General features: G+C 47.6%; 1 protein-coding gene across 1 annotated transcript in view; it reads left to right on the forward strand.

The window, feature by feature from the left end:
- The first annotated feature begins 2,316 nt into the window (after positions 1 to 2,316).
- UBR5 (ubiquitin protein ligase E3 component n-recognin 5) overlaps positions 2,317 to 25,283 on the forward strand; it is a 73,576-nt gene continuing 50,609 nt past the window's right edge. Inside the window, exons 1-4 of the mRNA XM_066578627.1 lie at positions 2,317 to 2,623; positions 21,804 to 21,848; positions 22,721 to 22,802; positions 22,890 to 22,966. Of these exons, the coding sequence (XP_066434724.1) occupies positions 2,562 to 2,623; positions 21,804 to 21,848; positions 22,721 to 22,802; positions 22,890 to 22,966 (266 nt within the window). The 5' untranslated portion in view covers positions 2,317 to 2,561. The remainder of the gene's footprint in view (positions 2,624 to 21,803; positions 21,849 to 22,720; positions 22,803 to 22,889; positions 22,967 to 25,283) is intronic.

Here is a 25,283-nt window from a genome sequence, read left to right on the forward strand (position 1 = left end):
TGCACGGTGAATTGTGTTCACAGAGATTGGAGTTTATTTACTATCCCACATACATCTGCTACAAATTACACCATTACACTGCTTTACATGCTCGCGTCACATTTATCATGTGCTTTTAGACACTTTCCGACAGTTTTTTTCTGACTTGTGCGAAAAATGACTAAATTGTGCCAAAATGTTGGCACAATTTTTGGGGTAAATGAAGTCAACTAGTAGGTGGTCTAAATTAATACTAGACGGTCTTATAATCTGACAGATTTATCATTCAGCGATAAGCTGGTGCATTAAAGACTGCCAATCTCCGTTTGCACTAACTTTTAGACAGTGTTAGTACATAAGCCCCAATGATTACTGGAAGTCCATGCAGGGATTTGCTTTACAGAATCACGCCTGTTTTTAATGCAGTGACACCAGAGCCATAGATCTCGCACATCCAGTATTGACAGCCACCCTTGTCCCTCGTGCACACTCATTTCTCCAGGTTCTCTGAATACCTTGACACTATTTTTTACTGTAGATGGTGGGATATTCAGAGTCTTTGTAATTTTATGTTAAGGGACATTTTTCTGAAATTGTTCCACACTTTTTAGACAGATTTTTTCCAGATTGGTGACCTCTGACTGTCTTTGCTTCTGAGAGACTCGGCCTCTCTAACGTGCTCTTTTCATACACAGTCATGTGACTTAGTAGAAAATTGACCCTCCGGCTGTTTTTCAATATGAGATTTCCAAATTGTTGTATTTTAATTTCTTACCATTTAACGCAGCGTCACAACCTGTTTTTGGAATTGGGTTTGTACTCGGTCTCGTCACTAATCGTGAAGGGGTATGAACAAAATAAAAACAAACTGCTGTCTATTGGATCATTAAGCGTCTACAGGCCCTTTCATACGGAATGACTCTAATTGGAATGAGCGGACTACAATGCCCAGACAGGTTATCAAAATTGGGGTTAATTAATTTAGAAAAAAAGACAGCCGAGGGCGACTGAATACCGATGTATGAAGATCTATTGGGGACAATACAGGGATCTCTTCACAATCTATTATACCCAGGACTGTAACAAGGGGGCGCTCTCTACGTCTAGAGGAAAGAAGGTTTCTACACCGACATAGAAGGGGGTTCTTTACTGTAAGAGCAGTGAGACTGTGGAACTCTCTGCCCAAGGACGTGATGATGGGGAGCTCTATAAAAAAATACAAGAGGGGACTGGATATTTTTCTGGAGCGTTATAGTATTACGTTATATCACTGAAGGGTCAGAAATCTGGACTTTATTCTGATTGCCAGATTGGAGTCAAGAAGGGATTGCTTCCCTTAGGCTGGATTCAGACGAACATATATCGGCTCGGTTTTCACGCCCAGCTGATATACGTCGTCTCTCTCTGCAGGGGGGGAGGCTGGAAGAGTCGGGAGCAGGAACTGAGCTCCACCCCCTCTCTGCACTATTTTCAATGAGGAGAGGCGGGACAGGGGCAGGCCTAATTCTCAGAACTTAGCCCCGCCCCTGTCCCACCTCCTTTCATTGCAAATAGTGCAGAGGGGCGGAGAGGAGGCAGAGAGGGGGCGGGAGCTCAGTTCCTGCTCCTGGCTCTTCCATCCTCCCGCCCCCCCTGCAAATGAGGACGTATATCGGCTCGGCGTGAAAACAGATCTGATATACGGTCGTCTGAATCCACCATTAAATGGAGAAAATTGGCTTCTACCCCAATGTGGATTTATCTTTCCTTCCTCTGGATCACTATTGGGGGGTGATAGGCTGAACTGGATGGGTGCGGGTCTTTTTTTGGCCTCCCACAATATGTTACTCTGTTCCCAAAAATCGTCCAACCAATCGAAACTAAACACTAATCATTGAGCGCAACCACGGCCAGCGAGGAATGATAAATCAGTCGCTCGTTCATTCATCGTTGGGCTTAAACCTCACTCATTCACTCCTCATTCACTAACCAACCATTTCTCGTTTGAACAAACCAAGGACGTATCTGTCGGCTCGCTCAACCGAGAACTGGTCAGCTCTAAACTGGACCCTGATGGGAAGAAAGAAGGGGCGACATAAAGCAGCCCAGCCGGTATGAAGCGGTAACATCACGCGGCCTCCACGCCGCCCACTCCTCCTCCTCCTCCTCACGTGTCACGTGTGCGTTCTATTTCCATGTGCAAAATTGGCGCATGCGCACAGCTAGCCGGGAGCTCCTTTCATTTCTGACCAATAGCAGGAGGCGTTACATGATCCTCCCTGCCGGCCGGGCTGTGTCAGCTTTCAGCCAATCAGCGTCGAGTTTATATCCAGCACTGAGGCCCCTGGAGAGAGGAGGGAGACAAACTGCTGGGAGTCTACAAGATGGCGGCGGAGTGTTAGCGGTGCCGCCGATTCTTCGCTCGGTTTTCGGAGTTGGTTGGTTGCGGTTTCGTGTGGCCGAGAGGCTGTGAGGAAGGAGGCGGCTGTCAGCGTCCGGCGGCGCCGTCCTTGTAGTCCCGAAGAGGAAGCCGCAGCTCCGCCCGCCCGCCGGCCCGCAGACATCTTAGTAATCTCCGGCGGGGCCCGCGGGCTCTCTCCGCCATGACGTCCATCCACTTCGTGGTCCATCCGCTGCCCGGCACCGAGGACCAGCTCAACGACCGGTAATAGAGGCGGGCGGGAGGGGTAGGCCGCGGCCTGAGGCCGAGCACACATCCCGGCCTGCTGGGGGCGCTGTGTGCCCATGTGGCTGGGGGCTGGCGCCGTGTAATAATAGCCCTATATCTGCGCCCAGCGGCTGGCATCACGTGACCTGTATGGTACATTGTGGTATATTTGTGGTTTTGCCCAGGATCTGGCCGTGCGGCGGCCGCATGTGGTGGGCGGGATCACCGCATCGCGCAGAGCTGCCGGGGTTTTCAGTTTTTTTTTTTTTTTTTACTCATATTTTTTTTTTTTTTCTCACTTCTTGGTTGCGTCGTCCGTGTTCGCTGGCCGTGGACGATGTCCCGTGATCCGTGGCCCCCAGCGACCGGCCCGCTCGGACTACAGTATTGGTTTGTCCATACATATGGCGGACGGGTTGTTTAGTGCAGTTTGCAGGTCCGCTCCCTACATGACCCTCCCACCGCAGCGTCTGCCGTATTTACCGCTGCGGTCCAGGTGTGTCGTGGAAGGTGATGATGGCCGCAGCAGCTCCGCCCACATCCTGGGCGCCATTATGCTTGGAGTTCAGGATGATAGTCATGCTGCTGCTTCTGATTGGCCGTGACGGTCAGGTGACGGGGCGGCTAGTACTACTCCTTTGTTGGCTACAAATGATGGGACTTTGTAAACTGCATCTCCCTTTCCAGTCCAATCTGTATCCTGGTTTTCTAGGGGGCTTACTCTTTTTCTGCCGTTATACAACAGCGCCATCTGCTGGCTAAAGCCAGTACTGCATGAGGTGACACGTTGGATAGGCTCCGACAGCAGAGAGGCTGGCAATATCCAGTAAGAGAACCCCGACGGGCGTCTTCCAACATCAGAGCTGTACAGCCTTAAATCATAATGTCTTCAGACGTCAGACAGTGGATTGGAAAGGGTTAACCCTTTAGTGACGGCTGATACGCCTTTTTACTGACCTCAGTAGCGGGCGTTAAACCTGCGCCCACATCTTGTTACGGGAGTGACTTGGCCGGCCCCTGCTCCAACAGCCAGGACAAGCCTCAGATCCTGGCAGTTTAACCCCTTACAGACCACAATCAATGGCAACTGCAGCCTGTAGGCGGATGACGAAGGGCGCCCCCTCTCCCTATCGGCGCCAGCAAGGTACCATGGCAGCCAGAAGCCTGACACAGGTCTTTGATGTAACCCAGCTGATTAGCCCCGCCCTCCATAGTCTAATAGGCTCAGTAGAACGCACTACCTGACTAATGCAGTGTACTATTCTAGTGATCCACCGGTGATCCGTGGCGCTGATCCGGATGAGACCGCTGTCATGGTGACCGCCGTCACAACCAAACCCAGATGCGATGATGGACCGTCTGCCGGGTTGGCTGTGCTCAGAGGCTGCAGCGGCCGTGTGCCGCCCCTTGTGAGCGCTCCGCCGGTCGCTGCGGACGGTTGGGGTAACGCCATGAGTGTCACCTCTTCGGGGTTGTGGCTTCTGCACCATGGGGACCATCTAAGTAGGCAGATATCTGCAGCATCGCCCGGCTTCGCTCAGGTCCCGCTCGTGTACCAGACGGGGGTTAACAGCCCAGCGTGCTGCTGATGTGAAGCCAACATAAGAAAGTACAGTCCATTCATGGCGAGGAAAGAAAAATGGCCGCCGGTGATGGGCAGAAACTTGATGTCTCGCCAGTCGTGTCCCAAAGAGACTTTAATTAAAAGGGTTGTCCGGTTTCTGGACGCTCCGGCTTCAATAGGACCCTCTGTATTAGATAAAGTGAACCGTAGTCACCCCTCCGCAGCCGCTGCAGCGTTGCCGCTCGTCCTCCTGGCACTCAGGATGTGGGCGCCAATGCCAAGTGTTCAGGAATGTAACTGCAGCCTCACTGGCTGCTGCGGTCACCTCTAGTCTGTCATCTGTCACCACAATCACCGGGACCACAGCATGGCTGCAGCGCTACAACCAGTCAGCCACAGAGGGGCAGTATAGTTCATTTTATTACAATTGTCAAAACCCCAAGCACCTAACATAGTAACATAGTTCGTTAGGCCGAATGAAGACAATGTCCATCTAGTCCAGCCTGTTATCCTCCTGTGTTGTTGATCCAGAGGAAGGCAAAAAACCCCAAGAGCAGAAGCCAATTAGCCCTTTTGGGGGAAAATTCCTTCCCGACTCCCTAATGGCAATCAGACTGTTCCCTGGATCAACCCCTAATAGTTCCTACCTGCCTGTATACCCGGATTAACAATTAACCTAAGATTTATATCCTGTAATATCCTTCCTCTCCAGAAAGACATCAAGTCCCCTTTTAAACTCTTCTATGGATTTTGCCATATCCACATCCTCAGGCAGAGAGTTCCACAGTCTCACTGCTCTTACAGTAAAGAACCCCTTTCTGTTTTGGTGATAAAACCTACTTTCCTCTAATCGTAGCGGATGCCCTCTTGTTACCGTTGCAGTCCTGGGTATAAACAGATCCTGGGAGAGATCCTTGTATTGTCCCCTCATGTACACCTAGAATTAGTTCTTTTGCTGTAAAGCTCGGCATGCAGGTCCATCTCAGGCAGATGTTATTTAGCATTGTGGCGTGATTAGATGAACGGTCTTGTCACCGGAGATCCTAAGTGTCCATCCATCCCCCTTGGCCTATAAGAGGCTCTCGGAGCTTGTTGACAACTAGACGCCTCTACGACACAGAAGAGATGTTACCAGAGTCTGAGAGGGGCGCATTATTGGGATGGGAGAAGCTGGATGGTGCAACTGGGTGGTCTTCAGTTAAGTATGCTGGTTTAGTTTGGGCACTGACAACGACTGTTCGTGTCTGGAGATCTAGGGGTGAGCGCCTCAGTACTGCCCCCTATGACAGTCGGTCACCCCTAGTAGTGTAACGAGGGACAATGGCAGCTCAGCGATATGTTCAGGACATCCTGCAGCCACATCGGTTCCTCTTATGGGGGCTTCCAGCAGGATAATGCTCGGCCGCGCACACATGGGGGTCCCAGGAGCCCCCACAACATTGTCACACTGCTGTAGCTGCCCGGTCACCAGATTTATCACCAATAGAACATTTATAAGTCGTCAGCTTCACCAGCCTTCGAGTTTACACGATGTAGAGGCTGTTACAGCAAATGTGGAGCGATATGCCAGGATGCCATACAGAATCTGTATGCCCGCCTGTATCACATCTTATATGCAAGCTAGAGGCGGTACAACAGGGTACTAGAGCCTCCATGCCCACCTGTATCACATCTTGTATCCAAGCTAGAAGCGGTACAACAGGGTACTAGAGCCTCCATGCCGGCCTGTATCACATCTTGTATCCAAGCTAGAAGCGGTACAACAGGGTACTAGAGCCTCCATGCCAGCCTGTATCACATCTTGTATCCAAGCTAGAAGCGGTACAACAGGGTACTAGAGCCTCCATGCCAGCCTGTATCACATCTTGTATCCAAGCTAGAAGCGGTACAACAGGGTACTAGAGCCTCCATGCCTGCCCGTATCACATCTTGTATCCAAGCTAGAAGCGGTACAACAGGGTACTAGAGCCTCCATGCCAGCCTGTATCACATCTTGTATCCAAGCTAGAAGCGGTACAACAGGGTACTAGAGCCTCCATGCCTGCCTGTATCACATCTTGTATCCAAGCTAGAAGCGGTACAACAGGGTACTAGAGCCTCCATGCCTGCCCGTATCACATCTTGTATCCAAGCTAGAAGCGGTACAACAGGGTACTAGAGCCTCCATGCCCACCTGTATCACATCTTGTATCCAAGCTAGAAGCGGTACAACAGGGTACTAGAGCCTCCATGCCAGCCTGTATTACATCTTGTATCCAAGCTAGAAGCGGTACAACAGGGTACTAGAGCCTCCCTTCAAGGGGTCAGTTTTCTGAGATAAATGATGCTTTTGTGAAACTTTGGCCGCCTGCAGATGAGCGGGTTGGATCCAGCGGCGTGGATTCGTGCCTGCAGGGACGAGCGCGTACTCACCTGCGCCTGGCGACCCCGGCTCTTTCATGTGCCGGCAGCCGGCGCATGCGCAGACCGGAGCCAGCGGCCGGGTGAGTGATGTTTCTGTGCGGGGCTCTGAGAGCCCTGCACAAAAAATAGGACATGCTGCGGTTTGTTTGCCGTGCGAGATTTCGCGCGGCTGTCTGCATAGGATTGCGTTTGTTAACGCAATCCTATGTAGGCTTTCAGTGGCGGAAATCCCGTTGTGGGATTTCTGCCCTTGTGCAGGCGCCCTTTGGCAGTGCATAAAGAACAGCCCACTGAAGTTCATTTTTATAGGTATAGTATATATATATTTGCTCCCCTCCAGCAGGTCCTGGGCTCGGCAGATCATCCTTCTCCAGCTGCACACGGCTGTACTCCCTGCTGGGCTGCTGCTGTCTGGGCAGTCCTGCGGGTATTAGTGCAGCATTTACCATGAGATGCAGCCAGTCTTTGGGCTTATTACACCTGTGTGACACTAGCCTAATGGCGCGTTCCTGGCACGTCTTTTAAATTAATATGTTGTAGTATTTTTTGTTTTTTTTGCTATGCTGCAGGTTTAGAGCTGCTGCCATTGGGCCGGTAACAAACCCCTTCACTTGTATTGGTGAAGCGGACAGCCCCCGTGTCTGGCGAGGGTTGGTTTCCCTTACTTGTGGAATATAGAATAGCGCAGCTGTGCGTTTAGGCCAGGCTCTCGCGAATGTATTGGAATTGTATCCACCGGCGATGCATTACATTGCCTCACGCAGTTCTCACATTAGCGTATCGGATTTGCAAAATATAACGCGGCACGTTCTATTCTGTTGTGTGTATACACGAGATGGAGCCCATTGTTCTCTATTGTCACGTGTATACCCGCAGCTGATGTGCTGTTACACTGCGGGTATACGAGGCATCGCTAAGCAACGGAGTGGGGAATATATAAACAAAAGCCCAGGTCGACTGTGCATGACTGCGTGAATACGTGGTCATGCGCAGTACAATTTCACCGCCATGCGCGGCTGTACGCAGGGTCGCGGCTGTGAAATCCTGCGGGAGCCTCCGGTGTCTTACCCTTATAGCCGTGTGGGCCTGGCCTTACTAACACAAAGCCATGATTGATTAGTTAAGGTTCTTAGAGGGGATCTCCATGCAAATTTTTCAAATACGGCTTTCTGATACTTCAGTGCCAGCGACGACTGTTCCAGTGACCAGAGGGGGCGCGCCAGAGATCGTCCAGGCCTGCCCACCGCCATTCATAGATGATGGCCTGCTGACACGGAACGATGCGGCGGTGGACTTCTAGGCCTGCATGAAGGATCCCATCAGCGACTTATTGCCTATACACCTGTGTTAACGATTATCATGCACACTGCTCGATCGAACGATTGTGTAAAAGGGCCTTAGTGTCATGCGGTCGTTGGCCAGCGGTATACCAGTCTGTAGAGGTTCCAGGGATGGCGGGTGCAGGCATGTTAGATGTTACCGGTTACCGGTAACTTAAGGACTTGCATTTTTACTCGATCAGCTGATCGTGGGCAGTGCCAGACAGCTGGTACCGGCATGTATGGAGCGATCAGCTACTGTCTGTAGGGCACTGTCTAGTCGCATTGTATTCCTGCTTCCTGGATTTGTCCAAAGGGTGATAATCTGGGATAGAAGTCTGTCTTGAACCTTGTAGTGTCTACTAACGTTTAAAGGGAATATATCAACTTTTTTTCTTTTTACTCCTTAAAAACAGATGGTGAAATTTTTTCACTTTTCTAATTTTGTTTTCTAATTGTAGATTTTTATTTTTTTTTGTACGTGCCCGGAAGGGCGGCTATCTTGGCTTTTTTTTCTTCTTCCATTTATAGACATGCCTTACAGCAGCCTCATGGGCCAATGACTCTTATGTAAGTGTTTTAGGCACTCTCTATGACCCATGCAGGGAGGTGAGGAGGTAAACTGTGTATATTGCCTATTTATGAATGGTGGACTCTGTTATCTATATAGAGATCTTGTAGTCTTGCCCTTTGATTATAATGAGACTGCTGAAAAGTTTTCTCTAGAACAGGGAGGTATCGGACTATTAGAGAATGTTCATACAGGGCTGAATTGCTGTTTACTTTTTGTGCAGGCTTAATCCACAGAATCTGCGGCAGCAATGTAAAGGAGATTTTCCTAATCTTGTTCTCATGTTGTGGAGTAAATCCGTGTGGATATGATATGCGATGCAGGATGTCGTTGGCCACAGCGGGTTTGGGATGCAGATTCTACCGGTTCAAAATGAGGACGTAAATTCCACACCAAAATTAACGCCACGTGATGTGGATGTTGTGGTGCGGACTTGCTGCGGACTTGCAGCAGATTTCACCTTGTGTGGACAGACCCTTAGGTTGCCTTCATATACAGGCATTTCTGGCCTTTGTGAAGGCAGCCATAGGCTTAAAGGGGTTCTGTCATTAGAAAACAATTCAATACTTGCCTATTCCTCCCCGCTGATCTTCTGTCTATTGCAGTTCCCAGGGTCACTTCACCTCCAGCTGGCTGATTCTTCCAATGACGAAGTGTACATTCACATGCAATCTCCTTCCTGCAGGGCAATGTACGCTATGTCATTAGTGACGTAGCGTTCACAGCCTAGCAGGGAGTGCTTAGCTATTGCTGGGACTGCGCATGCGCTGTGTCTCTCTGTAATAGTATATGAACTCACGGCGAGACAGCGTGCATGTGCAGTCTCAGCAGTAGATCGCCATTCCTTCCTAAGCAGTGAACGCTACGTCAAGAACAATTGTTACAATCCTTTGTTCCCATAGGCTGGCTGTATACCCTACTGCTTACACATGGGAAGAGGGGGATGTATCGCCGTTCTGAGGGGTGTGGGGTTTCCTTATATATGCCCCCTGATGAACAAGTGTTTGCTCTTTTGTCGGCTGAACGTTAGTCCCTTTACACGGTCCAATTGTTGGACGAACACTCGGGTTTGATGATCCGCCTGTGTAAAAGGGCATTTAGTGGTCTGTAGAAAAATAGATTAAGGCCACTCGCACATGTGCGTCTTATTGCAGTGGTTTGAACGCCATAGTACAACGCTCCCATTGATTTTAAAGGGGCCTTGCAGACCTGCGCTTGAAAGCAGAGTTTTCTAACGCTACCATTTTCGAGCGCAATCTGCTCTATTTTGGCGGTAAAAGACTGCTGGTTTGCCTACGCAGTGCGTGAATGGTCGAAGAACTTTTGGAGAGTTTAAAGTGTCCAAATGTTGTAATATTTGAAGTGTTAAATCGGGGCTCATTTACATGACCCTAAATACACCATGTATTGTCAATGGGCTCATTCACGGCTGCATAAAAATCACGTTATTTTCGGTCTTGTGAAAAAACAAAAAGCCTGTTCTATTTTGCTGTGTTTTATGCATTGACATGGCCCAATAAAATCAATGTGTTGAATACGCAGGCATCTTGCCTGTTTTGCTGTATTTAAGCCTCGTGTCCACGGGCCCGCACGGCTTCCCTGTGCAGAATCATGCAGCGGATTCCACCCGGCCCACAAACGTGGGGCAATAAAATACAATATACTTACCTGTCCGGACGCTGTGGGGCTCTCCTCCGTGCCGGCTGGATCTTTGTTCTGCACGGATGCAGTGACGGCTACATCTCTGCCGTGGGTCTGGACTGCATCCATCGGCTTCAGGGGGAGCTGTCCGTGCCGGAAAACCACACCAAAATGGAGCGTGCTGCGGTTGTTTTCCTGCGCGTGTGATCTAAACTCTGGGGAAAATGACATGCGCAGGTATTTAATTACCTTTTGTATAGCTCCAACTTATTCTGCAGACCTGAGGCCTTACCCAAGAAATCTTTGGGATTTCGCCTTTTTTTGGATGTAAATCCACTGCATAGAAAAGCCGACGGGCAGAAATGTCCAGGAAACGACATGTTTTGGTTCATGAATCCGCTGCGTATTTAGGGCATGCGATCCGCTGGTGTGATTGAGCCCTTGATGAATGCATCACTTTCTGATGACTCATTCCCTCTGCTAAATGTCTTGCTCATTAATATGTAGTTAGGTTATGCATCACCCGCTCGTTACCGGTAAACCTCAGACCTTGTGACCCGGTGACACACATTCGTGCCGGCCTCATGGATGTCATTGTCACCGGGGGGCCGGTCCTGGACGGCAGCGGTTGCATCAGACAACCAGAGCTCTTATCTTCTCCTTGCACTTCCAGCCTGCTGGTTATGCTTGTACCTTCTTTGCCCGTGTTTTAGGTTTGGCTGTTGCGTATGTTATATGTAAAAAAATGATATAGTTTGTAACTCTTTAGAGACGACTTTTTACCCCCTTAGAGACCAAGTGACTCCTCACACTGCAAGAGCCATAGCTCAGCGACAGCCGTATGAGGAAGGGTGGGTTTTCTTTTCTGGGACCAGTTGTATATTTTAATGGAAGCACTTTGGGGTACATGTAACTTGTTCAACAGTTTATTTTTTGGCAGGGGGTGGGGGGAATGGAAGAAATGTCCAGAAACTTCACCATTGTTTCTGGGTTTTGTTTTTATGGTGTTCGTTATTCGGTAAAAATAACAGAACTTCCTTATCTGGATCGGCACAATAGGTGCAATACCAAGTTTATATATAGGGTCTTGTTGCTTCAGTGTTTTTTTTTTTTTTGTTTTTTTTTCTAGTCTTTTACTACTTTAAGTACCCGAAAATGCATTTTTAAAGAGAAACCATTGAATTTGCATCGCTGCGTGTGAAGACTCGGAGCTCTGAGGTCTTGTCCCACAAAAAATGTAGCTTTTATTAGTGTTTTGAGGTACATGTGACTTTAAAAAAAAAACAAAAAAAAACTTTAAATTAGGAAGCAGAGAAAAAAGTAAAAATATTCTTTTAAAAAATGCCAGAATTGCCAACATTCATCATGCGATATGAATGAAGGTTTCATTGTCTTGGTCATTATAAACATGGTAGTACCCGATATGTGCTGCCTGTGTGTGTGTGTGCATTCTCAATTCAAAATTTTTTTTAAAATTTTCTTTGTAAGAGAGATGTAAATTTATTTATAAAACTGGACTTTGTCTTAAGCTGAACTTTTTTTAACATTATTTTTTTTTTTTTAGTCCCAAAGGAGGACTTGATGGATTTGTTTGATCGCTAGAATAGTACACTGCATTACTTAGGCTGCTGTCATATGCACTACATATTAGACTCTGCAGGAGGCAGGGTGTAATAGGTGGAGTTACTTGGCAAACATGGAGGCCTTTGTCAGGCTTCCAGCTTTCATCGCAACCCATTGGTGTATTGCAACTGCATTATGGGGTGTTGATGGGTGACGGGGGGGTGAATTTGAACAATTGAACACCCAGTGGTGCGGATTTTGGGTGCAGAAATGCTTCACAATTTGCCGTGGAATTCTTCCAATGCCTGTAAACCGGCCCCAAAGGTTAATGAGAACAATATGGCAACAGGTACTCCAATGCAGATCTGAGATAAGCTCTCCAGCCTGAAGGGGCACAAGTGCTCTTCTATCTGGGTTTGACCTGGATACCTTCCTTCTGTCCGAATGAGTGCCTGTTTGCAATATTCTCATGCTGGCATTGGATCCCGCCCTGCGGTGTGCCTGAGAGGCGGCTCCTCAGGGACAGTTCAAAGTGATATCCAGGAACACCCGACTGAATCACACTTTGGTTGTGTCGCATGTACCCGGTGGGTCCCTATTCTATACCCACATCTAGTTTTACTAGATTCAGTGTCCGTCCATGGGCTGTTTGGGATTGCCTCTCATGGCTGTTCATGGGAATGAAGTTGAACTGCAACTCCAGACTCGGCAATCAAGTGCTAAACTGTGATTTGCTGCAGCTGCCTATAACATCCTGTATGAAAGGCTGCTGCAGCCTGTCAACATTGTCATGGGGAAGACCTGGAGCAGCAACACTAGACACAATGGGGAACTGGAAGAGGAGAGTATATATCTTATAAATATACCAGCCTGCTCCCGCGACCAAGGGATGTTCACTCAAGTCCTGGCGGTGCATAAAGATCTGCCACAAGTCTATGGTGGAGCGTGTGCACAGGACTTCTTGCGTTCACCTATGGAGAGGCAGTATAAAAAAAATACATCCCCCGGCTCCCTCACATCCACTAACAGTGCTGTAACTTAGTTTATGGTGCTGTGGGGACGTGACAGGTTCCCTTTAAGTGTTTGGGCGGTCAGTAAATACTCGGGCACAAACTTCTCAGTGTTATAATTTTTTTTTTTCTTTGTGCTCTCTAATGTTCACCTGCAAACAGCCTGCATGCGGATGAAGCACCTAGGGGTTGGCTGTAATATTTTGCTGTGCTTTAGAGTCCTGCACATGGCAAACGGCCCACTTGTGAGGCTTATTTTAAAGGAGCGGTCCAGTTACTGAACAACGTGCCCCCTATAGCACTCACTGTGCTAAAAATAAAAGGAGCAATGCTTGCCTTTTCCCTGCAGATGTCACCGTTCTGAACTCTTGGGGGTCATCCCATTGGTTTGCAGGGGTCAGGTGACTTTCTGTGTTGGAATAAATAGTGGGACTGCAGCATCGGATCATGATGGCACAGGACGGGCATGTACAGCACCTTTTTTCTTATATTAGCACAGTGGGCGCTCTAGAAGGTCTGTTTAGTAACCGGACAACCCCTTTAATATGTTCAGTGTCTCTGCAGGTATCAGATAAGCCCCATATAATATGTTGTACACGATCAGTATAGAAGTTCCTGGGCTTCTATGTAGAATATTTCTTACATGTAAACTGTTCTCATTGGCATTATGGCTTACCTCCTGTGGTGTGGTTGGTTTAGACTTGGCGGGAGGAGTGGCGGCTGTAGGACTGCGCTGCCATCGTGCTGTTCTCATCATTAATTGGGGTTTGTTTTGGCTGTCGGGTTGTCTTGGCAGATGGGAAGCTGACGCTAGCAAATACACGAGTTCTCCAACTGGGTTTTTTAAAGGTCTTCAAATAGCAGATCTACAACGGACTACCTGGCATCCTCACAGTGCCCCACTCTTGTGATGCCACTTCCGTCTTGGATAAACATTTTACCCCCCCCCCCTTTTTTTTTTTTGCACAGGGCTTAACCCCTTAATGACACGGCCTATTTGGGGCTTAAGGACACAAACGATTTTTGGCGGATTTTCTTCATTTTTCAAAACTCATAACTTTTTTTTATTTTTCTGTTGACGCGGCTGTATGAGGGCTTGTTTTTTGCGTGGCGAACTGAAGTTTATATTGGCGCCATTTTTGGGTACATTGACTATATTGTAAAACTTTTATTTATTTATTTTTTTATGATGGCAGGGAGAGAAAATGCATCAATTCTGCCATAGATTTTTTTTTTTTACAGTGTTAATCATGCAGCATAAATGACACGATTCACTTTCTTCTGCAGGACGGTACGGTTACGATACCAAAATTCTTACTTTTTAGGTTTTTCTACTTTTCTGCAATAAAAACCCTTTTTTTGGAAGTTTTTTTTCTAAATTGCTGCATTCAAAGCCCTGTACCTTTTTTTTTTTAAAAAAAAATTTTTTATGTACGGAGCTCTGAGGGCTTATTTTTTGCGTGACGTACCATTTTGAGGTACATACAACTTTTTTGATCACTTTTATTGCGTTTTTAGGGAGGCAAAATGCGAAAAGTTAGCATTTTGCCTCAGTCTTTTAGTGTTGTTTTTAAACGTTTTTTACCTGCACAAACGCATGTGCAGCTTATTGTACGGGTCGTTACGGACGCGACAATACCAAATATGTGGGGATTTTAATTTTTTTTTTACCTTTTTTATATGCTACTATAAGAGCATAGTGGTTTTTTTTTTTTTTTCACTTTTTTTTTAACATTTTTATTCTTTTTTTTTTTTTTTGGTCCTAGGGCACTTACAGTATAGCACTGATGGTCGCTGTAATAAGGCACGGCAGTAGCCCTGCAGTGCCTTGTCGCTTATACATCGATCACAGGCTATGGCAATACAGAACGCCAGTGTCTGGCTTCCTGTTGCCATAGCAACCAGCCGGTGACGTCGGAGGGATCGCGCTCCCTCTGTGAACCCCTTCCCTGCTGCGATCTGTTGCAGCAGGAGGCTGGCTATGATTGACAGCCGCCTCCCGCTTCGGGATAGTGCGAGATCATAAGTGATCTCACGCTATCCCCAGAACGTAAGTTTACGCCCTGTTGCTGGAAGGGGTTAATGACTTACAGTTTCATCATGGAGGCTTGGGATTTGTGTGAAGCAAGATCAAGGGAGACACAAAAAAAAAAATTATTGGATGATAAAGGAAAGTAGAAGTCTAAGAAAACCCTTTCCCATATTTATAATTAAAAAAAGAAACACAAAAAACAAACATCTTCGGTATCACCGCATCTTTCAAAGTAAGGCCTCCTGCACATGGGCGGAAATTCCGCGGCAGGATTTGCCACCGAATTTCCGCCTGTGTCCGCTGCCATAGGATTGCAATAGATGCAATCCTATGCAGACAGCCACGATTTGACCGCGTGAAAACTTCCGTGGTAAACAAATCGCGACGTCCTGTTTCTGCACGAGCCTGCACAGAAACGTTACTGGTGGAGTATAAGGGGCATGCCAGGGCACGGGGCGCATCATAAATTCCCATTTTTATGGGGTTTTCCCATGACTTCAAATTGCTTGACAGCCGCTATAGAAGGTCACTGCTGTGGCCAGTTATAGGCTGCAGTAGTCACATGGAAGCAGCAATCGGGAAGGAAGGAGAAGGCGGCTGTGAAGCTCCTTAAGTTGTGGGAAAGTCTCTTTAAAGTGATGGAAGGTCCAGAAAGTGTTCCTCTTTAAAATGCTGCCGTGAGTGGTAATTTGAGCTGCACCCTCTATGGGCTCCGGCACACGGGCAGACTTGATTTACAAAATCCAGTGCCAGTGGCTGTTCCCAGATTGTGCAGCAAATGCTGCCCATAGCCTCCTATGGAGACCTGCTGCTTCCTGCACATGAGCGGATATCCAAACATCACATGCGCCATTTCTGTGCGGTTGTTCGTTTGAAATCAATGGAAGCTGTCCATCCCACGGCCCTTCCACAATCAGGCTGTGGGATCTGTGTCATCTGCACTACTGGTGCTCCCACTGTACAGATAAAGAATCCAGACAGGTAAGGAGGGGGGGGGGGGGTCTGATGCCGCATCCGACCCTGTTGTATGCAGGATGACTTAGGCTGCCTGCAGACGACCGGGTCGGATCCGACTGCGAGAATTCAACCCAACCCGAGCACCTGCAGAGAGCACCGCGGACTCACCCGCTCCGGCTCTTTCATGTGCCGGCTGCCGGGCTGCCGGCGCAAAGCGGAGCCGGCGGCCTGTGAGCCTGCGAGCCCCGCACAGAATTAGAGCATGCTGCGGTTAGTTTGCTGCGTGAGATTTCGCGCAGACAAACCGCTCCCGTCTGCCTAGGAATGCAACCTATGCAAGCGTCCAGGGGTGGAAATTCTGTGGGGAATCCCGCCGCGGAATTTCCGCCTGTCTGCAGGCGGCGTAAGGCTCTATTCTGTCTTGACTTCCAAGATTGGGCACGATTGCCATGTGAAAAGTGTAATCTTCAGCAAATCCACGCAGAACATGTCAATTTTGATGGGGATTTGTTTTCGGCAGATCTTCTATCCCCCTTGTGAATCCACCCTTTAGGCCCAATGTCCACAGGCGGGTTTGATTAGTGGAAGAGCTGCAAATCAAGTTGCCCATAGGGATACATGGGCATCCACAAATAAAATCATGCAGTATTAAAAAAAAAATGCACCCCCCCCCCCCCCCCCCCCAGCTCATCACCTCCCCTTATAGCACCATACCTTAGTTATGGCAGGGGAATGACAGGTTCCCTTTAAAGATTGCCTAAGTTTTCAATGTTTTTCTTTTTTTTTTTTTTTTTCTCTCCCCCTTTTAAAGCAACAGTTTGCACCCAGTTTGAGCTCTATCAATCTTCCATGTATATTTTCCTGTTTTTGCTATCCACATGTATTTGGGGGATGTATCCCCAGTCAGTCATTCATGCGGTACAGTACTTCCCATGCTGCCTTGCATATCCCTGCTCCAATCAGCAGATCAGTATCAAAGCTGATATGTAATGTGGATTTCAGCGCCCTAAGCCAGTCTCACACCGGCGATCCTGAACCCGCAGCAGAATCCGGCTCTGACCCCAGCCGGCGACCCCCACGTACCTTTTCGCTTTTCTGTACTGTGGATGACCACGGACACTCGCTGTTGGCTATGTGCAGTACAGATTGTCATCCCCATGTCCCCCTAGCGACGGTAAAACAATGTAAATTGCGTATGGGCTGCAGGTCAGATGGATTCCATTGAATTCAATGGTAGCAGTCCGTGCGGAGCCCAAAGAAAAATAGAACATGCTGCGATACTCTATCCATTCATCTGAGCAGATATGCCAATGGTCTAATTTTTTTTCAATGTGTGTAGAATACAGCAGATCATCCGCGTGGGCGACTATGGCAGATTTCGCAATTGCAATCTGATCGGCTTTATTTGAAGATGTGAAATTCACATTGAAAATCCACTTTGCATTCAGTTGTAAAATCTGCAGTGTAGAGCAGTATAGGCCCCTGTCCACGGCCGAGGCGGAAGAGCGCTGGCGACGATCTGCTGTGGGGGAGGAGCCCTGACACGTCTGAGATGAGCCTATCTGGTAGATGGGCTCACAGGGGAGAATCGCAGCATGCCACGATTTAAATCCCGCAAGCGGAGAATCGCTATGATTCTCTGGACACCGGCGCTGCGCTTTCCATAGCAACCCTATGGAAAACTGTGCAGAGCATGATCCAATCATCGCCTGTGGACAGGCGGCCTTAGATGATGAAGGTGGATGGTGGATGAAACCTTGTATTGTAAAATGTTGTGTGTGCTCGGAGCGGCACTTCTTCCCTCGGTGCCAATGTTATCCAGGAGGCTCTAGACGCCCCTTACCTGCTGGAGGGCACTGCAGCTAGCGTACCTTTACATTCCTGTTCACATGAGCGAGCGATGGCGGAAATTGCTTGTCCAGCCTGTTTATACGGGTAGATGAATGACTCGCTAAATTCAGTTCATTCACTATATAAGTCAATGAGTGACTGAATGATCCATATTTAAATGGAACGAGCCAACAATTATTTAGGTTTGTGTGAAATGAGCGATAAGTGAGCAAATTATTCTATTGTTGGCCGTGTTTACAATGAACAATTATTCAAATCTGAACAATCAGCAAAATATTTCTTTAACTTTTTTTTTTGAACAAGCAGTTAATGGGAGAAATCACTTTGTAGCTTCTGAGCAACTTGACCCCCTGCTGTTATAGGGCCGTGATCTACACGAAATGCTGAATACACGCGGGTAAAATGCTGGACAGGGTGAACGGAGCCAGGCGGACCCCATTTTAGTCAATAGGCGGTGCAGATATGACACTGGTTTAGGCCTCATGTCCACGGGTGTAATTGAATTGCGGAATCCACGTGGGTCACCTGTGTGGATGATCCACAGTTCCATATGCCCATAGACTATCATCATTTTTTAAATACCTGCAGTTGCCTTTTTTTTTTCTCCTGTAATGCAGAAAAAAAACGCAGCATGCTCAATTTTCTGTGCTTTTCAAGTCAATGGAAGCGACCCAGATCCGCGGCACGTCCGCAGCTGTCACTGCATCTGTGCCGCAGACTGCGCGGAAGCAGGAGTTTTAAAAATAAATGGCATAGTGCGTGGCACGCCGCCGGCATCGGGAGCACATCCGCCGCACAGAAGAAAGATCTGGCTGAGACGGAGGAGATCCGGACAGGTGAGTATAATGTATTTTTTTTTGTCTGAGTCTCTGCAGTATTCTGCACAGGGAACCCATGCGGGCGTGTGGGCATGAGGCCTTAGTGCGTTGCAGCAAATCCGCCGCAGACAATGGACATGCATGTAGTTTAACTCTGCAACACTGTCCGTTTTTCTGTGGATTTTTATCTTTTTCTGCACCGTGTGGATGAGTTTTGATCTCATCCACAAGGCTTGTTCTGTCGGTGCGTTCACAATGTGGTAATCGCCACGGAATCTTCCATGTGGATTTCTCCTCAAAATCCGCAGCGATCTACTGTGGTTTTTAGCACCGATCTGCACGCGGGATTTGTCCTGTTGGAAATGTTTCCACATAGATTCCACCTCCTAAAAGCCGCATCAACATCCGTATCTTTCTGACATTTTTAACCGGTCGGTGGACACAATCCACAGCAGGAATTTAAATTTTTTTCAAAATCGAATTTCCGTATCAGGAAGGCACATGTCAAAACTTGCGGCAGAAAGACTATTTTCTGCATTGGAGTTCCGCATCTGGATCTTGCCCATTGCCGGGGCAAATTCAGCGTGCAGATCTGCTCCAAAAACAGCAGAATGCTGTGCTTTTTGAGTTCTGCTCTGAAGGCTGATTTGCATTAGGGGCTTTAGGGTGTGCGTGTATAAGCAGTTGTATAGCTAGACACATTATAGACACGGATTCTGAATGAGGCATCCGGCCCTGGCAGCAGCGGCGGCCGCACGTACTGGACTTTCTTTTTCGATCTGTACTGCCGATGTTGCGCACGGTTTGCCGTCGGACACGCGCAGTACAGATTTTTATTTAATTTTTAACTCTTGCCTTTCCCGTGTCATTGCATAGTGAGGACACAGAATCCGCGACCTTTCCGCAATGCTAATTGCGGAAGGTCCACAGGTCGGGTGGCTTCCGTTGACCTCAATGGAAGCCGTTCACACGGAATCTGCTCAAATTGAAGATGCAGAGATTTCCGCTCGGTGCTGACAATGGACGCTTCGCTATGTTTTCAGGTTCTTTGGGCTCATGTTCAGACGTCTTTTCACTGTCTATTACTTGTGCGTTGCACAAACACGTGATACGTGGTGGATGGAGGCAATGAACGTCAATGGACTTTCTTTCTTCCATGCACATCGGCGTGTGGACACTGCGTATGATACACAGAGAAATCGCTGCAGGCTCTTTTAGGCTGGGTTCACACGGGGCAGATTTGCTGCGGTTTGCCGTTGCATATCTGCAGCTGCGAAAAACCGCAGCATTTACAGTACAAGGCAAAGTCAGTGTGTTTGGCAAAAAGCTGTTCTCACAGGAAGGAATTTTTTCCGCAGTACAGAAATGCTGCTGCGGCGCAGTTTTTGTCAATTCTTTGGACTTCTCCACAGCGCTTTTTTTTTTTCATGGACACAACAAAATACTCACTTTTTTGCAGCATATTCTAGTAAGTGCCGTGGGGGGGGGGGGGGGGGGGGGGGGGGGATGCTTGCCGATTTTTCAAGCCAAAAAAGCGCCCAAAATATGCAAGACAAAAATGAGCTTTATGCGGTTTTGCTGCAGAACCGTGGCGATTCTGCTCTGTGTGAACCCTGGCTTACTGTGTGATATGCAGCCCTTCTATGGGTACAGGCAGGGTTTCTATACGCATCCTAACTCTAAACACACTGCACATATCTGACGTCTGATTCGTGGGCATGCGCGCTGCCGTACTCGTCCCATACATGATCTGACAACAGCGTACGGGCTGTAATGTGTAAAACCAGTTACTAATAGAGACAAAATGATCACTTTTTAAATGCTGAATTCCTCCTGCTTGGCCTTGTCAACCTGACGTTGAGCAGAGACTCTGCCAGTAGTCAGCCCGCTTCAGACATGTGGGTTTTTATTTTAATCTTTTAAGGACCAGGGTGTTTTGGTCCTAAAGGACCAGACACTTTTTAGGGATTTTACCCATGTGGTTTTACTGCCCTGTTGTCCTTCGGTACTATTGTATCTTGTCACCACCAGAGGCTAAAGATTTGACAGGGCTTGCATGGAGGAACAGATGCTGCTGTGACAGGGAAGTGGGGATGCAGCAGAGCTCAGCTACTCCCCTTCACTGAAGCCTCTCAGCGCTACGCTCCCTTCTCAGCCCCCACCTGTGTATATGCCAGCGGTAGCAGCCGGCCGATGTTCATCCGTGCTGGGAAGACTGACAGCGGGGACGGTGGTGGTAGAGAACAGCCGGCGGGAGCTGCCTCGGTAAAGGGGAGTGACAGCGGGAGTGGAGGTGGGACACGACAGCCGCCGGGAGCGGGGCCAGTAAAGGGGAGACGGGAGGCCTGTGTCTGTTACTGCTTCCCTGCCTCCTCTACCTGCTGCACCTGTCGCTGCTGTTGATTCTCAGCTGAAGTATCTTACCTGATGCGCAGCTGGAGAACCCCCTTCCCCCATCAATCTGGTCTCCACCCCTACTTCCTGGTGGGGACAAGATACAATAATACCTTGTCCCTCAGCTACCAAAACTTTTTTTTTTTTTTGTTTTATTGGGGGGTGGAGGGGATAAAAATAAAAAAAATTGTTTGGTGTCCTAGCAAACCTTGCAGCTCCGGGTTGCGTAGTGGGAGAAACACTTCCACTTTAACTTTTTAGTACATAGTGCTCAATGAGTGCCATGTACCCCACAAGGAGAAAGTAAAAACTGAAGGCTTCTCCCTTCTCCTTTGGGTTCTCATCTGTAACTAACAGCTAGGAAAAGATAGGGGAGCTTGTTTTTATATCCTTTTTGGATTCATTAATATGCAGAAATGGGCCAAAATTGCATTGTGTGAATAAGGTCACGAGGAGGCGGCCTGGAATTTAGTAAAGGTGTTCTGGTTAAAGGATGCTATGACCTCTGCTGGAGCTTCCTGCCCCCATTGTACTGTACACTGCGCCATCGTAGTATAGGTGTGGTACACACATGATGGTGGACACCTGCTTGTACCTTCTGGTGGGACCCTACAGATTAGTTATTTTTCAGCATTTTACCTTTTGAATGCTTTTTTTTCTTTTTTTTTTATTTTTTTAATGCTGATTAGAAAATGACTAAATCTTGAACAAGACCTTTTAGGCCACCTTCCCCTCTGTTTGGGCCTGGATGGCTGCTTCCTGCTCCATAATGGGAGCAGAGAGACGGAACCCCTGCCAATTCTATGATGGTTCAGACGGCGCTGAACTGGCTAGAATGCGTCCGTCTGGCTTCCATTATGTCGTCCCGCGTTTCCAGATGTGTCCCGTTTGCACTGTCTTCACCGTGCATTTTTGCCTAATCTGTGGCAGAACCTCCTTGTGCTTTTCTTAGGCCACATGCACATCTGGTGTCGGGCTACATCCTGTGAGTCTTGTACATTTTCTTCCTCACTTGCTGCAGAAATAACTGTTTGTTCTCTTTTTACATTTCTAGATTAAGAGAAGTTTCTGAAAAACTGAATAAATACAACTTAAGCAGGTAAGTGTTTGTGTACCTTGTAATGTGGCTGATCCTCTGATCGGCTTATGTTCACATCTGCACTCCCGGCTGCCATCTTCCTGCTCCCTTATGGGATCCGCTGCCCAAATGGATCCGTCCAATGACAAAATGCTGCCGTACGGACTTCATTGGCTATAATGGGATTTGTTTGCTTTCCCACATGCTGCTTTGTTTTCATCCAGGATTTTCGCAGAAATCGGCAAAGGGGGCCTTGAATGGAATTTTGTTGCTGATGTGAACATGGCATTAGTAACCTTAGATTAGATTCTGAAACATGGGTACCGTTACCAATACATGCCATTAGCAAAACAGGATTTTTGTCAAGGTTTGGGTTTAGTCATACAGTGGGCATGGTCAGATAAGATGCTCCTGCTGTCCCATCCTTGTCTCTGGTGGCCGGCAGTCACATGACTGCTGTGGCCAATCAGGTGCTGCAGTGACCTTCTGGCATCATTGCACCATGGATCTGAGTGGTGGAGCCAGGAGTTCAGATGGTGATGTGGCCTCATTGGCTGCAGTGGTCACCTGACTACCAGTAGCCAGAAATGAGGATACGGGAGCAGCTTAGCTTGGTTCCAGGGGGACTGCAGACAGGTTAATATACCCCCCCCCCCCCCCCCCCCTTAAATCTGTCAGGTCACTTCTACTACACTTTTGGATGACCAAATTGTTTGCTAAACATGATTTTTGGCATCCGGCGTCCACTCTGACTATATTGTTTTGATGTAATGCAAAGTTCATATTTACACATAATTTTAGATATTGGAGTATAGTTATTGCCAGATCTTCCAAATATGTGCAAAGGACCATAAATCAGCAGTATAATATAATTTGCTTTGTCTTCTGCATAGCCACCCGCCTCTGAATGTACTGGAACAGACGACCATAAAGCAGTGTGTGGTCGGACCGAACCATGCGGCTTTCCTCCTGGAGGTACTTGTAGCAATGTGCTTCTACCTCTACAATGATTGAATGCAGCATTCGTTTTCACTAATGAATCAATGATCGTTTGTTTACCAGGATGGCAGGATCTGCAGAATTGGCTTTTTGGTCCAACCGGACAGACTAGAATTGAGTAAACCGGAAAACAATGATGGGTAAGTTGTGTTTTTTGTTTTTTTTTTAATTTTTTTTAGATGTACAGTAGTTATGTGGACATTAGATTCCCACAATTAATTTCATACTTGCACCCACCTTGTGTGTCTCCTTTCAACCCCCTGAATTTCCTTGCCACTTCCTCTACAAGAGGGGATGAGGGTAGGCTGATTTTAGTGGCAAAGAACCACAAGATGCCGCAGAGGTAGATGTTGGGCAGAGCACATAGCCCTGAACTTGTATAGGTTGCTCAACGACTCCTCTTGTAAAAACCTAAAAATATTGTGTGGGATTTCTTAATAAAGTGGATACAGCACGCCCATCGGGAATGCTCCGGCCATCTGTGCTGATCTAGGCATCTGCTAAAGGTGCTTTTAGACCGATTATTATTCAAAAACTTGTTCAAACGAGCGATGGCGAACAATAATCATTGTCCTTGTCTCACATTTAGACCAAATGACGAACTAGAATCATTTGAAAGGGCAAATGATGCATTTGCCTGTGGGTCCTTTTATTTATATATATATTTGTTTAAAACTATAAACTAACTTTACACCCCGTTGGGAAGTAGAGGGAAGCATTTTTTCTTTTTTTTTTCCCCTTCTTGTATAGCTCTTTAACACAGCATTTTGGACTGGATAGGAAAGCTTTGGTTGTGCAATTGATGTGATGCCTTGTGACATAGCAATAATAGTATAAAAATAAAGCATCCAAAGCTGCATCCATGCAGTTCCCCAGTTTCTGCTGTGCAACTGGGGTTCACAGCCCATAGCCCGTGCATTATGGTGTGGACACACGAGTGATCAGAAGCAGTTGTGGTGTCCTGTTTGTCCAATAAGATGGTAAAGCAGCAGAGTAGATATCTTTATCTTGATACCAATCTTGGCCTCTGTTAGATCTATCTAAAACAATTACTGGGAAACCTCCTTAAGATTCTTTTAGACTGAACAATTGCTCACTTTTGCTCGTTTTGACCACGAGCCAACCACCAAATGAGAATTTATACTTCTCATTTGTCCATTTTGTGCAGGCTTGGGGCTCATGCCCACGGCCGTGACGGACTCTGCATGCGGAATACCGCAGCGGAATCCGTCATGGCGCCCCCTCAAAGACCCCATACTCTCCTCCCGGAACCGCTGTGCAGTTCATGCATTATGCGCCGACAGTGTCATATGACGCGGCCAGCGGTGGGCGGGGAAGCGTATTCACGCTATACTTCCGCTGTGCTACAGCGGAAGTATAGCATGACTGCCGGCTTCCATTGACTACAATGGAAGCTGGACGTTCGTATTCCCGCAGCAAATAGGACATGCCGCGGGTTATTTCACGCTGCGGAATTCCACAGCGTGAACATTGAGCTATTGGGTTCAATAGAACCTAATAGCTGCGGTGAAACGCCACAGATTTCCATCCGTGGGCATTAGCTTTTATTATTCAATTTGGGCTTTCTTCACACAGGTGACATTCGCGCGATTTTGTTGCGATGCTGCAAATCGCATGTATGTGAAGCCCATGCTTTCCTATGAGTTCCCTCACACATGCGATGTTTTGTAGCATGCGACAACCTAATACAAAAACCTCACGGGTCCAGTGATATGCCTGCGACGTGCGGTTTTGTAGCCCATGTTTCCCTATGGAGCCTTCCTCTGTTACATCGCATGAAAACACTATTTTTGTGCGATGCAACTTTGACGGTAGGAAATCCTACTGTCAAAGCTCTAATCTAAGCCCTGGCTGTAGAAAAAAATGTTAAGACATACATCACCATCGAGCACTGGCTGTGATTGGCTGACGCTTAGCCAATCACAGCCAGCGCTTCCATCAGCCGGGGATTTTTCAATCCCCGGCCAGAGGATGAAGAAAATGATCAGTGCCAGAACCTGGGGAGAAGCTGTTGCGGCGCCCCAGACAGCGTGGGAGAGGTGATGTATACTTTTTTTAAATTTTTTAATTTTTTTCAATTCGTTCACTTTTTGTTTGTCACTTAGTTTCAGCCAGCATAATCATCACTGTTTGCTCTTTTCGCTGTGTGAAAAGGCCCTTTTAGACACAATTGCCGCTCAAAGCCATCTTTGAGCAATAACCGTTCTTTTGTCTAACTGCACTGACATTGTACAGTTTTCGTTAAGCCGTCGCTGATCTTTTAGTATGCTGAAAGATCAGCGATCAGTTATCAGGAATTCACAGCGGGATACAACTGATGCTATTATTTCAGCTGTATCCCACTCTGAAGACAGGTGGGGTATGAAGAACACAGCGGTTAGCTGTGTTCTTCATCCCCATGCTCGACTGTATAACGGCGAGCACTCCGAGCAGACA

This window comes from Eleutherodactylus coqui, chromosome 9 (genome assembly GCF_035609145.1).
Source record: "Eleutherodactylus coqui strain aEleCoq1 chromosome 9, aEleCoq1.hap1, whole genome shotgun sequence".
Lineage (NCBI taxonomy): Eukaryota > Metazoa > Chordata > Amphibia > Anura > Eleutherodactylidae > Eleutherodactylus > Eleutherodactylus coqui.